Source organism: Galendromus occidentalis, unplaced genomic scaffold, assembly GCF_000255335.2.
Source record: "Galendromus occidentalis unplaced genomic scaffold, Mocc_1.1 scf7180000077477, whole genome shotgun sequence".
Classification (NCBI taxonomy): domain Eukaryota; kingdom Metazoa; phylum Arthropoda; class Arachnida; order Mesostigmata; family Phytoseiidae; genus Galendromus; species Galendromus occidentalis.
In genome coordinates, this window is record NW_003805465.1 from 400,805 (window position 1) to 417,499 (window position 16,695).

General features: G+C 51.2%; 2 protein-coding genes across 2 annotated transcripts; one reads left to right on the plus strand and one right to left on the minus strand.

The window, feature by feature from the left end:
• Positions 1-4,741: 4,741 nt before the first annotated feature.
• On the minus strand, positions 4,742-6,693 carry LOC100903135 (uncharacterized). The gene is made up of 5 exons (XM_003745033.2): positions 6,623-6,693; positions 5,943-6,226; positions 5,563-5,761; positions 5,388-5,452; positions 4,742-5,233 (listed from the first exon to the last, which is right to left on the minus strand). The coding sequence occupies exons 2-5, from the start codon at positions 6,199-6,201 to the stop codon at positions 5,124-5,126; spliced, it is 633 nt and encodes a 210-aa protein (XP_003745081.1). The 5' UTR covers positions 6,202-6,226; positions 6,623-6,693; the 3' UTR covers positions 4,742-5,123.
• Positions 6,694-7,620: 927 nt separating this feature from the next.
• LOC100903280 (protein spinster homolog 1) lies at positions 7,621-16,616 on the plus strand. Its single transcript, XM_029111949.1, is given in 7 exon segments — positions 7,621-7,786; positions 10,751-11,086; positions 12,705-12,910; positions 13,028-13,521; positions 13,631-14,099; positions 14,101-14,293; positions 15,947-16,616. Coding segments are annotated over 6 exon segments (1,719 nt in total). The 5' UTR covers positions 7,621-7,786; positions 10,751-10,848; the 3' UTR covers positions 16,066-16,616.
• The last annotated feature ends 79 nt before the right edge of the window (positions 16,617-16,695 follow it).

Genomic DNA, 16,695 nt, shown 5'->3' on the forward strand with positions numbered 1-16,695 from the left:
GTCGTGGATCCGATGAGCTTCGGTCGTCGTAGATTCTATTCTGTGTGAACCTTGTAAAACGCGAATTATTTGTTCTTCATGGAAATTAGGCCAAGTTCAATGGCGAGTGTCGAGGAACGAGGTCCGGAACGATAGGCCACGATCGGTTCTGGAGCAGACCTGCGGAGAGACATTATTTCAGTCAGCTAGTGTTCGTGGAGAGAGCCATACGGGAGCATAAAGCGTGCGTGACAGAGTGACTCAAGGCCAGATCGTCGTCAATCATTCTATTCTCCGTGTTCAGCACTCGAGCGAAGAAATGCTCGCCTAGACTCTGGACCCCGCTAGGGAGATGAATTGAAGAGAAAATGAAAGAATCGAATGCCCGATGCAGGCGAATGACGGCGCCATGAGGAGCAGCTCGGTCTCCGCCTGAGCAAATAGGAATCCGCTCGCGGGAGCTCCTCACTCACGAAACGAAGCCGAAACGCAGAACAATCTCGAGCGAAAAACCCATGCAAGACTCATTACTTGGGCTATACGCGACTTTCGGCGCCGCCAGCAACATCGATCCAACCGCGCGCAAGTTTTCGTTACGATAGAAATTGCAGGCATTCAAGAAAGTCTGCCAGTCTGTTCCACACCTTAACTTCACGGGGCGAGCGATCCACCGACTTAGCGACGAGGAAAGCGTCACTTTATCGACTGACAGACTTGACGACCACTATTGGTGGTCGCTTCCGCCACGAAACGTTACGAAACTTAAGAGACACATCTCGCCCACAACTAACACCACATTTCTTCCGGGAAAGTTCACGGATCGTCGAATTATTCTAGGTCTATGTGACGAGAGAGCCGGCGTCGTGATGTTGCCGACGAGGAAATGCCGAGAAAAACAAAATGTCGCAGCAACATCGACACGGGAGCTTGTTTGTATTCATGGAAACCCACCCCCTGGCGATAGGTGATCATCCCGAGCACTACAGCCTTCAGCTGACTGAGCTCACATGCGATTCTGGCTCTTGAATGAATGACGAAACACTTCAGCGGAGGTCGCCTCGTCGAGTTGGTGGTTGATACTGAATAGTAGCAATAACAAAGCGGAATTCTTCGAGACTACGCGGTGGAGGATTACGCTGAACATTGGGTAGCAACGAGCGTCGCTCTTGGACCAGGACGGGCGAACATCCTCTTCTATGCGAGCGATCGGAGAAGTACATCATTTCGATGTGGAACGCAGAACGGAGGTTTAAGCAGGTAGAATTTTCGAGAACTAGAAACCTACCCTGCAGTAAGCAACATCGGAGCTAACAGCAGCGAACGCACGAGAAGCATATGAAATATCTAGGTCACCTCGGAGCTTACCCTACGAGAACAGACGAGAAGAAGTTTCACGATCCGTGCGACAACTCACTTCCTGGCACAGATCGTTACTGAGGGCCGTCCTCAGCCATAATACCCAGAAGTATATCACCGAAAAGTTTGCCCTGATCTGCTGTTGTATGTCCACAGTTCGCCTGAGTCGGCGAGAGTGACGTCAGGCGAGGCGTTGCGAACGTACCACAGTCTCGTATAGTAAAGCCATGAGCGATATCGCTTTTGGAACCACAGCTTGGTGCTATGTGGTACGACGCAGAGCGAGCGCGGACTCCGCAAACCTGGGCGCCAAAATTCGAATTTTGAATGTGGATTGATGAAGGTAGAATAATGGTATAGTCGAGATGCGTTTCTTTGTTTTCCAATTCATTCGTTCCATACGTCATGCAGATGAATCGCTCAATGAGCGGAACGTAATTGGATATTTCTGCGATAGAGTATCCCGGGTTTGTCGCTTGTGGGATGCAAGAGCCCCTTTCCGTATTTCGTATCGTTCCTCATCTGCATGCTCTGACGACTCTCCAAAGGCGGAGACTGTTCGGAATTCGTATTCCTACCAAGGTGTATGACGCGAAAGATACGTTCTCACTAGACCGTCGCTGCGGAAGCTTAGCGGGATTCGACGCAACGGGGCGACTGCAAACGTCGCGCCGTAATCACAAGATAAGTTCATTGTCTCGAGGCATTCTCTCAAGTTTCGAGTTAGTCTCGCATTCTTAATCTGATCTTGAAATCGCTGGTCGGAGAAAACCGCTCTCGATGTGGGGAAATTTTACTCATAGGCAGGGGCGTCCCCAGAATTTTTTTCGGGGGAAGGGGGGCAAAGCGAGTTTAAGGAGGCCAGACCGACATTTGCGGGCACCAAGGGAACAAAATGGCGACCCGCTGCTTTACTTCATCGTCTTGACGTAGATTCTTGGGGAGGCATGGCCCCTTCGCCCCCCCTCTCGGTGCGGTACTGCTCATAGGGCGTGCATACTGGTCACACGCTCAGAATCGGAGCAGCGACGGGAGAGGATATTTAGAGAGAGCGTCTAAGAGTCATATGGCTTGCAATCAGCTTCATGTATGTTGTGGTTTGTGGTACGCCTCAATCCAGGAGAAAACGAGAGAGGATCGGAATTTTTTTTTCATGGCTCAATCCAGAAAAATTGACTTTGGAGGGTCGAAACGCGAATAATACTCTGCTTGCGGCGTTCGTTCCGGGTGAGCGCTGCCACTCCATTGCTCGCTCGGCGAAATGAGAGGAGGACCATCGGAATCAAACGCGAAAACCTTTCTCTGGAGAAGGGGGCTTTCCAGCAATGAAAATATTGGGGACCTGCATGATACTCGCTGCTGAACAATCCTCGGATGCGAAGTTTCAAACGCTCACCGAGGAGTGCCCTGTTGAATCAGAGAAACATCCACCGAGGTACCCTCTCGTTGAAGGTCAAGCCAGGTAATGATAGAGGAGTTAGAAGGACACGCATGGGGTAGGGGTGGGAGAACACCCTCCATCGAAGAAACACTGTTTGACGATAGTTCAGCTGCTAATCTTACGCGGTCGCGCTAAGAGCCTTCCGCAGCATTCCCAGGCTATCCTCCGTGAGAAGCCTATACGGGGCCGAGAAACGTCTCGAATTTCTTGATGAAATGCTGCGCCGGATTCCGAACCTTGTGGCTGTACCTAATACGTCTGAAACGACTCAATTCTCGATTCCGTCGGACAGACGGGAGTCCAATATCAGGGGAGGTTTCATATCGGACAGGCAAGCCTGGGGGGATGGAGACAGGTGAGCATCCGTCATGTGTTGGCAGGGCACTTCTTCAATGGAAATGGAGGATTAAGAATTCGGGAGAATGCCATTATGATTTAGCAAATATTGGACCCTTCTGACGGACGAATACTCCCTTCTGCTCCCCCAGTCTCTCCGTAGATAATGGGAGTGCCCCTTCCATTAGCCATTCGGACCATATAGTTGCATGAGTTCAGCGTATGCCAGTGCCGATAGGATCTTCGTTCACTCCACCTTATGGGCTTGGGCTATCTCGGGCTGCAGTGCCTCCTCGCGATTTTCCGTTCTGCGTCCAATCGATCGGAGCTTCTCGGCCACATCGCATATTTCGCAGGCGTGTTGGAACTGCCTACGTTGAAAGTGAGTCGACGCACGTCCGTGAGAAAGAGTGGAAATGGGAGACCTGAACCTCCGTAAAGTTTCACCGACATCGATCGAGGTCAGCCGCTCTGAGTTCCTTCGTTATCGGACCAAGAGGAAGCCCCGTATGTCCAGGATCGCCTGGGTGATGATGCTCCGAGAAAGGACAACGTTGCACGAGCTGGTGAGTAGGAGCGCTTGACCACGGATCTCGAGTCGGCGATTCTCGCGGCGAAAATTTCATCCCTCTAGCAGAAGTAGTCTTGCGGTACGCAGGGGCTGAAGCTCGAATCTCAAACGACGCCGCGGATTCGGGATTAATCCTTGGACAGACGAAAAATCGGAGGAGTTTCGATCGCTCCAATTTCATATTCGTCTCGGGGGAGAGGGGGGCTAGGTAGGCGGAGGCTGTACAGTCGAACCCGCTTATAAGAGACCTCTAGGGGAATTGAAAATGGTCTCTTATATACGGTTTCTCTGATATCTGAGGTACGGGTTTCCCATGGAAAAACCTGAGAAGTCCGTTCTCGTATGACTCGGATGCCCATACCATGATTCAGCGCGGAGACGATCCTTTCCAGAGCGAATATTGAACCGGTTTCCTCTTGTACCCGCAATTCTTATAAGCGAGGTTTTTTTAACATGAAGCACTATGGAGAAAAAATCGGGGAATCAAGATCGGTCTCTTATATCCGGTTTTCTATTTTGAGCGGTTTTCATATAAGCGGGTTCGACTGTAATCTCCCTACCCCTCGCCCCTTGCGGACGCCCCTGCACAGATGAAACGGTACAGCTCCGACAGACGCCTGTTAGAATTGAATCGTGGGCAGGTACCTACAATTCCCTGGATTCGAGATATCAGATATCAGCAGAAAATCCGGTAAGACAAGCCGGGCGGGAGATATGTTCCCACTCGACATAGGTTTATACAAAAAATTCCCTTCGAAGTCAGGCCTACGTGGTAGGCCGTTTCGTCGTCTCGCCCGCTCAGGAAGATAATTCGCCACGGCGAGCTGTGCAGGTGGAAAACTCTCGATCGAGAAGGGAGTCAGAGAGGCGAATATCGCATCGTGTAGTCCCCGATGGATGATCGAGTGTTTTGAATCGTGTATCGTCGGAACTTCGGAAGCTCGCGCCGTGTTGGGACTCTGACAGGGCGTCTAGGGATTCTGCGATCGCGCAGTTGATCACGCGTAGCTTAGTCAAGGCTTAGCCTAGAATGATTCTGCGCTAATCACTACTTTCTACCAGAATCGAAACGAGTTTTTATTTCACTCATCGGCCTCAGATTCCGGACAAAGAGAGGAGGAGCCCCTTATTCACCACTCACCACTGGAGCTCATTCTTTCCACGAAGAATTCGAATCCGGAACACAGGTCTTTCATAGCTCCATCGGTGTCGAACCAATAGACAACCTTACTGACACGCTCATAATGTAGTACCGGCTCTCTTTCAAGGAAGCCTGTGGCTCGAATCTGCTCTCTCTTATCGAGGATCCCGACCTAACTTTGAGTCCTGGATCCGGTGCCATCGAAGGCGGCCACATTGAGGGGATATCTACCTAATGAATCCGTGTCTGGGGTCGGGCTGCATGACGACAAGGAGTCGCGACAGTGAGGTCTCTGTGGCTCATTCATCGTATAGGGTGACGTCTTCATCTTCTTCATCGGGTCCTTCGCTACAGGTCTCTTCTTTGTTGATCGAAGCGGTTTCAGCAGGGCACGTCAGGTAGCTTTGTTCTGGAAAGAGTTTTTAACCGACTTTGAGCTCGTTGCTCATGTCTATGTGACTAGATACGTCAACCCTTTGCGGCCAGCCCCCGAATGCAAAAAGCCCCGTTGAGCAACCATTCAAGGACAGTGGAATGGTCTTTCGGAGAGCATAGAAACTTACCGAGCTCTCCATGAAACTGATACTGCGGCGAGGGCTGTTGCATCATATCGGTCATATTGGGTTTACTGAAACGAAGCATCGAGGAGGATTAGCATCCCGTCGACGTATGGTGCCCTAGGTAGGATGGGATTTCGATATAGGGGCAAACCATGACCCTATCGGTTTGATTGCCTACCTGCTATAACCGACGACCATGTTTTGACAGTTCATTATCTTCTTGAACTCTTGTCGGATCGGATACAGCTGCGGCGAGCGAGTAGGTCCCACACAACGATCCTGGCCGGACGACGAGCCGACAGCCTGTACTACAGAAGCGTTGAACGTGGGCTCGAACTGAGATCCATTGTATTTATATTCCTCCACTCTGCCATGATCTAGATGTTCGAAGGGAACACATTAGAGTAACTACGGTAGATGGGGCTTGGGAGGACTTCAAGCCTACCGTCCATGGGTTGCTCCTCGCAGAAGAGCTCGAATCAGGGAGCTGGCGAATGCTGGCCCGGCTCCTTCGTAAAGCTGGACGAAGATTGTTGGTGACAATGCGCGTACACTCACTTTTATCGACGTGTTCCTTGATGACCGATTTCTCGGCTGTTCGGTATCCGCAGATCACGCAGACGAAGGGAAGACCCCATGATTTCGCGCTCATGCTGCAGTTCGCGAGACGAATCCCTTGTCTCCGGTTTTGGGTTCTTCGAGGCTTACGGTCATGGGAGACGATCTGATGCATTTTCCTCAGGTGGATCGTGAGTCCCTTCTGAGTGAGTGTGGTGAAGGTGCAGTTCGCACACTGAATTACTTCCGCAGTGGACATCCTTACTCTTGGATCGCGAGGACTCCTGTTGGAGTAAAGGGATTGACCTCATAGGCGGAACAGGCTTTCGGGAAGAGTCCACGTCGAATTCATCGAATTGATTTCCAGAGTCATGAAAACTCAAAAAAACGTGACTAGGCCGAATGCAACAAAAATACGGGAAAATGATTATGAGCGGAGTAGCGACGCCTTCAACTCTCCATCATTGACTCGGAGCATGTACTGCCGACCCTATTTCACCGGGACGTAATGCGAAAGCTTACGCGAGAAGAGACCCACATTTCCTTCTCTTGCTTATCCGCCATGAGAACATCCGGAATGAACTCTCATCAAATGGAAATATCCAGCCCAGGGTCGGGTGTACCTCCTCGACACCTCGGGATTTCCTCCCCCCTTTGCCAGAATAAACAAATGCACTCACGTTTTGGCGAATTGAGCTCGTTTTGTATGTCGGCACGTTTTTTGCCTGCGTGGCGTACAAGTGAAATCTGCTGACCCAGAAGCAAGGGCTATTATTGAACACTTCGCACGTTTCGATGTCGCTGTCGTCGTATCGCGACGTGCAAGACAGCGACATCGCTATTTGGTTTCATTAGCTGAGGAATATCTCCAGTGTTTCCGCTCCTGGAGTCATCCCGATGAGCGTGACAGCGAATAATTCCGGCGCACGATATGCGGATGATTGCTCGTTCTCTCCGCTTTCCCTCCCGAGAAGCCTCTCGGATGACGAGAGCAATCGTATCCGTCGCGACTGAGCTCAGATTACACGAAGAACATTCTCTACGGAGAAAGTCCGTTCTGAGGAAGAGCCGTCGATTTTTCCAATAAACTATGTAAGATGGGGCGCGATGCTCGATCGCTAGCTAATTTCCCTCCTCCGCTCTCGAGTTGATACTATGCCCGCCAATCTTTACCGAATGACTCACGGACGTGCATCGACGGAGACCAGTGTGGACCGCAAACCGCTGTTGATGCACTTCACAACTTGGCTATGATTTCCTCTCGGTCATTATAATTCTACGCCTGATCCCTACTCATACTATTTCCGCAGAGAAAAACATGAGCAAGGACGCACTGCCTCCATTTCGCCCATGATAATCTTCCTCATCCGGGAATTCCCCCTCGACTCGATCCATGAGAACCGAAATACCCGTCTGCCTGTTGAACGTGAATCGAGGCGCTGAAGTTTTTGAAGCTTCGCGCCGCGGTAACCAGCAGCGCCATCGATCCTCTCGAAAATATAGTGACTCGTCCAGCCGTGAGTTTGAATCGATCAGTTTCGGACCCGAAGAGCTCAGGGGGTACGAAGTGGGGTCGGGCGTCCTTACCGCTCACGCGAAACGGAATTCCCAATATTTGAAATAACGGCGCGGTAGATTTCAACGTCGGGGTGCGCACTGCCCCGTGCACTGCTGCTGAGGTGGTGTGGCACGACGACGGCTCGGAGGGTCTGTTAGCGATCAGCATTTGACAGCGCTCGGTGGTGGGCTGTCCGAGAGGGGAGGAATTTCGAAGACGATCTTCGTTACGTGCTCGTTCGCCATGTGTACCTTAACAAAATAGGATTATCCGCCAATTACTGGAGGTAGGATTTCCGTTTCATATTTGGTTTTCGAATTCGAATCCTTGATTCGGCCGGCTGGAGTCTTTTGCCCCACTGTCCCAACCTGAGGATTCAGGAGCCGTTTTTTTTCCGGCCCTTCGGAAACCCGAATCGTTCCGGTGCGCAGGGGAGGGGCTGGATTATCATGGGGTTCTTCTTATGGATCGGCTCGCTCCGAAAATCGACGCGAGCATCGGTCTCAGCCGCTGGAGGCCACTACAGGCCATGTGACGTTACGGCCGCAAGGTGGTACGATGTTGGCTCTCGATATTCGATGTGTGACGTGATTCTTACCTTCGAGTGGTCTAGATACAGTTTCCATCCTCGGAATGGAATTCCTCGGCGTAAGGAGCGGATTTATTTCCAAAGCCTCGAGTATCGGCCATGTGGTCCGTTGGGAAGGCGCCACTCTCGCCGCCCGCCCCACCCACCTCGCGGTGCCGGTAGCGAGCCAAGGCGGCTCCAATGAAGTCGTTGGCTGCGCGAAACTCTAATCCGCTGTGACTTTAAGAGAGAGCGTAGCTCTCGCGGCATCGAGTCAAGAGCGAAAATCAGGCAGCCGGACGCTGATGCGGTTTCCTCCTTTGAAATGGACAGGTGGAGCTGGTCATTCGCTCAACGACACAGCGCGTAGTTCTTCTCTAGTTCTCGTCGAAAGTCTCGGCTCGGATCAAGGAACATGGAGTCAACAACTCCGCCGTCTTCTCCCCCGCCGATAATGCGTGAGTCAACGTGGAATTAACACCCGATGTGTTCTTTCCCATCAGCTGAAACCACATCCAAGGCGGGATCATTCTCCGACGATCGTAATTAGGTCTAGGTCCCTTGTTCAGCTGACTCCTGCAGCCTCTGGAGATCTAGACGAGATCTTCGGGTCCAAAAGTTCTTGAAGGTGTGCGTTTTGCGAAGAGGTAACGTCGTATTCGAATGCTGGGGAACCGCGAAAGATGTGCGTACCGCAGTTTATTTTTCTGCTGGAGACGGGGCCGTTTCCGAGCTGAAGTCCGCGGATCATCCGGAAATCCGACTTGTCGGCATCGATCCTCATCTCAGCGAAGTCGACACACTCCTGTGTTTCCCTACGTGGCGTCAGGATGTGTGTGTGTGTGAATTCTTTCGGGTGACGTAAGTGAGTCTCTCAGAAGAAAAGCAATCTGAAGTCGTCTTCCGCCCAACATGAAGCCGCTTTCGGGATGCAGTCGGTTGCTCCTCGTCCGGCTCTATTGACGGTCAACATCGTCTTCATGTTGAGCGACTTAAACTCATTCGTGCCGGAAGGAACCCACGGAAAATTCGTCCACATTCGACTCCACGTGCCAGTTCGTGATCCCTCGACAATGGAGATTAGCTCGTAAATGCGATCACTTATCGACCGAAAATCTCCTCGCAACTCAGATGGTCTCCCGTGCACCTTTGCTTATATTGTTGCAGTCGAGTCATCGCAGAGGCCGGCAGAGTTTTGCCCGCTCTAAGACTAATATGCGGATAATGACAGCGATCAGCTCAATACCGGAATCACGCGCGATCCGCGTTGCAACGATAATTTCAAGATCAGGAAGGGTTTTCCTATCGACCGTGGATTCGATCGAATTCACGGTAGGGATCTTGTTGCTTCGAGGAAAGTTCTCTTGTCCCTTCCGCCCGAGGTCTTCCTGTCGACCCTCGCGAGACATCCGCCGTCTGAAGCCATCGGATGTTTTCTGGTTAGGATTCGCATGACGCTCCGCATCCAAGGAGCGTACTTTTGACGGTCGATTACGATTTCCTGGCTTGAACGTGTTGGGTAGCTCTTTGCGTGAGCTCGAGACGTGCTGGAGACTCGGGATTGGAACTTATTTTTATTTTCGAAAGTTCCCGGAGCTTCCTTGATCTCAGCTAAGCTTGGAGTGCTTCGATTTGCGCTCTCATCTTTCAATCCGATCTCAAGGAGGGAATTCTCTCGACCGCTTGTCCCTGCTTCTGAGCCATACGTCGCGAACCCGATGGCACTTGAGCGCCCGCGTGAGGCCGACTGAGTGCTCCTCGAGTTCTTGAAATCCGAACTCAACTCCAAAGCGTTCCAATCGAGCTCAACGATTTCTCTGGCACCGTGCCGTGGTGTCGAATATCGGAAGCCGGCTTGGATTAGACTCGCCCTTTTGACGTCAACAAGAGTAGATACCCCAAGTCAAATCTTCGACCTATGGATTAGACGTCTAAAGTCTCCGCGAAACCGCCGGATCGACTCCGTTGCGGGGCTTCCCCGGTGTGACCACTTGTCTCGATCCAACAGGCTCCCTCTCCTGTGGGCGGAAGATCATCCATGGGTCGATCGTCGGGCGATTGCTTAGCGGGTTTTTCGCGTCGAAATAAACAACTGATTACGGCCCGGCGCTTAGATGAAACCTTCCGAGAATCCGTTTCGATATCGACAGCGTTTTCCGAGGAAGTATAGACGTAGACTTCTGGGACCTTGTCGGCAGCAGAACCATCTCATTCGACTAGCCGATTATCATGTTCCCATGAATAGAGGCGACGCAGCGTATGCGAACTGTTTTGTGATATCGGATGGCTCTCTAATATCGAAGTCTCTCACGCGGTCTCTCGCGTTCGTGCCCGACCGAAGCGCAAGCTGAGGAAAAAAGTAAATAGCTAAGCCCCGCACCACTGAGAGATTGGGGTCGGCCGGGTGCGGTATTGGCCGGAGCGCGTGACTCGGCACCCCGAGTAATTTATCAACGGGGGTGTTGACATTAGATGTCAATTCGATCTCCTGACGATATCCCTCCCCGTCGGTCCGAAATGTTCTCTCCCTCAATTCTGTCCCTCCTCGTATTGCTCCCGTGACGTCCATGCATGCTTTCTTTGTTCAGTGGTGCAAGCAAATTTCTTCGCTGCGTTCTGGTCAGAAACGTTGTGAGTCGAAGCTTACGGTGTACCTTCTCGTCTCTTCCTCGTAAAATCTAGCTTGTCGGTGATCAGGTCAGAGCCCGGGCCGGACATCGAACGACCCTCTGCTAGCTTACCGCGTGCGTCACTGCCGGAAAATTAGCGCACCGTCATCGATGGGGCTCCGGAGGTGGCTCAGCGGCTCACTAACATTCACCTGGACTTCAACAGAAGGCAGTGCGACCAAGAGGGTGTCCGTCGATTCGAACCAGGAGTCGGAACCTAGGAAAATGGCTGATTTCCCAAACCCACCGCTCATCGCCGGCTCCCGGGCGTACACGAGGGACTACATTGCGCTCGGCATTCTCTTCTTCGTCAACCTCATCAACTACATGGACAGAGTGACTGTTGCTGGTGAGTTCATCTACCAAATTTGCCTCTGGAAATTGCCTCTTTCCCCCTCTCCCAATGAGGGAGAAAAAGCTCCGGGGCATACCGTGAATATTCTGATGAGAAGACAGTCTCTGATTCTCTAATATACGGGCGGTTTCTGATAGACGGGCAGGCTCCCACAAAACGGCACTTCTGAGGGTATGAATGCAGGTACCCAAGACGCGAAGTACGCGGTAGACGGGTATGCCTTTCAACTAGAATACTTCCTGAGCGTATTTCGAAATATCACGAGAACAGAGCTAGACTCGCCGTGACAGTAAGCGAGTCAATTTGCGTAGAGCTGGATCAATACACTCGTTGTTGCTGCTTCCGAAGCGCAGAGCATTGAGGCCCGAGGGCAGCAGTCAGAGGCGCAAGCAAGTTCATGCCCTATTGTTACGCCTCGAGACGTCTCTGATGACTCGCTTCGCACATAAATCGTATGGGATGATCGGGGTCTCTTCCGTTATTTCGTTTCTGTCGCTCTCGTGTCTCATGCGAAAATAATTTACACCCACCAATATGTCCCCATGAGCGTACATGAACGCTCACTGAGTGGAGCTCTGGAATCCTCGGCGCATTCCCGCTCCCAATGGTGGTCTTGCCTTATAGGCGACCGACTATCGGTTGACTAACGTGCTCGGCGTATCGTATCATGTCGTATTGTATTGTAGAGATAAGCAACAATGTAGGTAATGGAAAAATCCGTGTCAAATGGTCCCGGGCACATTCACGAAAAGTCATCACGTTCGAGGGATTCAATCAAGCGCTGCGATACCAGTTCAAAGACACTATGGCCGGCCGCGCTTAGCATTTCTGATATCGGCAGAATCTGCGTAAAGACATGCTAGTCGGAACGAAACTTCATATCAAGCCCTTTCTGCCGTCGATTTGCTCTCTCAAGCGGAGTTTATGTACGAAACTATGCCGCCGGAGCTGCCGCCTATCTCAAAACCAAAGCAAAGTTGCTTCGCGACTCTCTCCGTCCGACAATTATTAGCCTTGGCCTGAACCAGATCTCTTGGTCAGCCCTTCTCTCACAACAGCCACGAGTCTCGTGTCTCTTTCAGTTCTAAATCTCCCACCGAGTGAGAACCCAGTGAGAACCGATGGCGAGCTGGCTGATGTTGACCCATATTAAACGAGAAGATCGACTCTTGGAAGGTGTCTCGCAGTCCCGACCACGACGGAATTCCTGAGACCCGAGACCGTCACTCGATATAGCAATTATAAATTCCTAGCGAGTAAATAATCCGACCTCTTGTTTTCGTGTAGTCACGCGCAGGTATTGTTTGCTCGAGACGCCTCTTAGTATCCGCATTCATTTGAGCTTGCTGGCATCCCTCCGAGCATGCAGACGGGTTAGCGATCCGCTATGATCGGCTACCGTGAGCCTGGATATCGAGGAGTTGGCGAGGCCTCTCCATACGGATTCCTGCAGCGTGAAAAAAAAGGAGAATATATGCCCCCGGGATTCCAACATTCTGCCCGAAATTCCGTCTCCATCCGGAAATCTTGAGCAATTCTCCCCTTATCTCGTGGATATTGTATCTAAAGTGGACAAAGAAGAAAATCTAATAGAACTTCTTCCCCTATCTAGCCGTTTTACCCCTGGTTTCGGACCATTACGGGCTCAGTGACAAAGAGAAAGGTTTCCTACAAACCGTATTCGTGATATCGTACATGGTGTTTGCGCCCGCATTCGGCTACTTGGGCGACCGATACTCGCGGAAGTATCTGATGGCGGGCGGAGTCGTTTTCTGGAGTGTGACAACGTTGCTGGGGTCGATCCCTCCACCCAGAGAAGTGAGTTTCCCCTTGAAGATTATGCACCGTGATACTGCCTAGATATCTGAAAATCTGATTCGGGGATTGATGAGGAGGATGGCTCACATTGAGATTTTTCTTTTCATATCTCTCCAGTACAAACATACATTCTTCGCATTGCGAGCCCTGGTCGGTGTGGGCGAAGCGTCTTATTCGACCATCGCGCCAACAATCATAGCCGACATCTTCCCCGAAGACAAGCGAACGATCGCGCTCGGAGTGTTTTACTACGCTATTCCGATCGGATCCGGTCTTGGTTATATGGTCGGAGCTGGCTTATCATCGTTGTTCGGCGGCTGGTTTTGGGCTCTCAGATTGACTCCTGTTCTGGGCACAATCGCAATCGTCCTTATCCTGGGTGTCCTCAGAGAACCACCGCGAGGACAGTCGGATGGAGGAGTACAATTGACCAGAACGTCACTCTTCGAAGATCTCCACGATCTGGCCACGAACCTGTCGTTCGTGCTGTCCACTCTGGGCTTCACGGCGGCAACATTCGCCCTCGGAGCGATGTCCTGGTGGGCGCCTGACTTCATGAGCAGAGCCCAGCAAGTGCATTCCCCGGGCTCGGAGGACACGAAGTAAGTCCTGTTCTGGCCTTTTCGTTTTATTCTGACCGAATCACACCACCCCGAGGTGTCTTCGAACAGTCATCTCACGAAGAAAGCCGCACTCAACATTTATTTGTCTTTGCAGTAGCACATTGATATTTGGAGCCATCACGTGCTTAGGGGGAGCTTTCGGCATCAGTTTAGCAGTCTATCTTTCACGAACGCTCCGGGGCCGCTTCAAGAGAGCGGATCCCGCGATCTGTGCGGCAGGACTCCTCCTAGGAGTACCGCTCATATTCGGCGCTCTGATGTTCGCCGCCAGCCAGCCGAACGTCACATGGGTGTTCTTCTTTTTCGGACTGTCGTTCCTATCTCTCAATTGGTCGATAGTTCCGGACATTCTCCTGTATACAGTACTCCCCACGAGACGGGGGACTGCTTCAGCCATGCAGATTCTCTTCTCACATATGCTGGGTGACGCAGCGAGCCCGTACTTCGTAGGATCGGTACGTGACACGAAGGCGCGCCCTCATTTCGCTCGTGTATATCTCCGTCAGCCGACTCCTAGGCCTCGATCATTTTCACATGCCTCGACAATCATTCCGAATTTCCTAACATTTTTTCTCCACTACTCAGATTTCAGATCAACTCTGCGCTGGATCTAGCGCAGACGATAAACTTAAATCATTCGAGTGCTTGCGTAATGCCATGATGCTCCCTGTGGGCGTTTTGGTGATCGGAGCTCTGGTTTTCATCGTGAACATGTTCACAATCGTTCGCGACAAAGAACGTTGTCAGATGCGGATGCAAGGTAAAGGCGCCATGTGCAAACCCTACGTAAAAATAGTGTGATTCACAGCGGGAGCAGGACAGTTCATCTGAAATATCCTCCGTGATCAACACAGCCGCAATCTTTAGTTTCCATAGCCGGCGTGTCGTACGTAAATCCATTTCATCTTGCGACTCTCTATCGGCTTTTAGAACGTGCGCCACTTCTTGAGGCCCCTCCTCGCTTACTGCTTCCACCAGCGACTCACCCTTGCGAGCGCTTGATGTAACTTATATCTGAGAGGGTGAAGCAGATAGCTGCGTTCACCTCTCATAACGCCACTAATCAATTCATCATCCTGACAAGCGGTTTCGCTCTCCGAACATTCCAAGCTCCTTGCTGAAATCATCTTCTCTGACCTCGAAACCGCAGTGTTCCGGATTCTTGTCAATGTCGACTCAGCTCTCAGCGGGCAGAACCTCTCCCGGTCGAGAGTTTCATTTCCGATTACAAAAGCAAAACATAGTGGCATAGTGTTTGCCTCACGGGAAACACGCATGATCTCGGCCGTGTGCCGCTCGGGACTGGAGTTTATTAGACCAGTGTATCCGAAACTGGGTTCCGCGGAACCCTCGGGGTTCCGTGGCGGATTGCGCGGAACCCCAAAGTCTACCTGCGGAACCCCAAAGTCTACCTGCGGAACCCCGTCGGAACCCCTAGGGGTTCCGTGGAGGAAAAATTTGGGAACCACTGTATTAGACAACGGCTCTGCCGCCTTACCGGCAGAGGGCGCGTCCGTCGGTGGACCGCGCCGAGACTAAACTCTCATACCTAATGCACTACACTACTCATGCCGATTCTGACAACAGTTATACTCCCGACTCCCTGAGGGTTTGACCTGAGCCAGATCGGAGTTCATCCAATATTGGCATTCCCGCTGGGCTTAGCGCCTTCTCCTGCGATGCCTTCTCACTGCAGCGGAATCTGTCCTCGATATGCGGATTCGTCCAATAACTCCCACGCCTCCATGTTCCCTAATCTGATCATCATGGTCCAATGAGTCGAATGCGTCTGATTGCCTGGCTTTCTAGCGCAAGTTCCCGTTTTCACCATGGAGCCGTGCGCACTGAAGATTCGGTCCCCATTCAGTGACCGTATCTTCTTTTTCGGCGCGTCTCTCCAAGTTCAGAGCCGCTATCCGCTCATCATTGGTGCTTCCTTATCCCCAATGATGATGAAAATTCTATGAATGATATCTGAGGTTTCCTCCTTCCTAGCGTCCCCGGCGCTCTGTTCCGGAGAGTCACGTCAAACATCGGCTGACATCTAACTGCACCGAATCGCTATTCAGTCGTGTTCCCATGCTGATTGATCTCCTCAATAGTAATTCAATATTCTTTCGAGTAGTGTATTCATCAAACTCGAATGCACTTACTTGAGGATGGGTCTTTTATTAATTCAAACTCCCGTTTACCCTCGTCCCATTAATGACGAAGCACGCTCTTCGCACGATGACGAAGCATGATGATAGAAGCACGGACAATTTCCACTTCTTCTCTGTTTTGCACCGTAGACGCACTCGATTCACCCATAAGCTCCCAAGACCAACCTGCCTCATAGGAGTATTGGATATTAGAGATTGAAGAATGTCCGATCCCCATAGCCTTAGTTGTTGCAATCGTTGATTCGTTTTAGGCTATGTTCCGCCTGGTACCAGGAGCAGACTGTGTGTCGATGAGGACGAGCAGGAATCTGCGAATATTACGGATGCCTTAGGCAGAGATTACGGAAGTCTGATGGACCACGAGCATTAGGGCCCAGGATACGAGTCAGCAGACCGTCAATTTGAGGAAGATGAGATGCTCCCTCTCCACGAGGTCAACTTGGCGACCTATACCTGGAGCACCCGATGACAACTCGATCGGCGGCAAACGCCGCGTTGAGCAACTCGTGGGAGGATTCAGTTTTGTCGCTGGGAAATTCAATGTCCGAAGTTCCTCTCCAACGTCGAGTACCCGGAGCCATTGGGTTCGACCGCCTGCCTGTATCTTCGCCATTCCCCGTCCTCGATTTACACTTCTTTTCTACAAAGAATTTCTGTATATACCTGCAGAAGTGTTAAATGTATTGTGTTTGCGGGAGCATGTTCATATATAGGTAACGGAATCGTTATCTCCTGTTTATACGGAAATAGAGATATTTTTACAAGCACACGTTCGATTTGAACGGAAACCCCTTTCTCTCTCAAGAAAGAAGTTGTGATCGATAATTCCTCATCCTTTCGGCCCGAGTAATTACGCTTCTTCGAGAGGTGCATCACAAGTTGATGAAGAACTTCTGCGAATAAATTCGGATTCGCGAATCTCAAATTCTGACATAGCTCGTTTTCGTTGAATTCCTCTCCGCGTTGACGTACCTGGCATGATAAACCGCATGCCCATTTC

Excerpts from the sequence above, each read along its gene's own strand:
- LOC100903135 (XM_003745033.2), bottom strand. The coding sequence starts at position 6,201 with ATGTCCACTGCGGAAGTAATTCAGTGTGCGAACTGCACCTTCACCACA. Across the intron at positions 5,762-5,942 it reads CAAGGAACACGTCGATAAAA|ATCATGGCAGAGTGGAGGAA; the intron begins GTGAGTGTACGC and ends TCGAACATCTAG. Across the intron at positions 5,234-5,387 it reads TCAGTTTCATGGAGAGCTCG|AACAAAGCTACCTGACGTGC; the intron begins GTAAGTTTCTAT and ends AACTCTTTCCAG.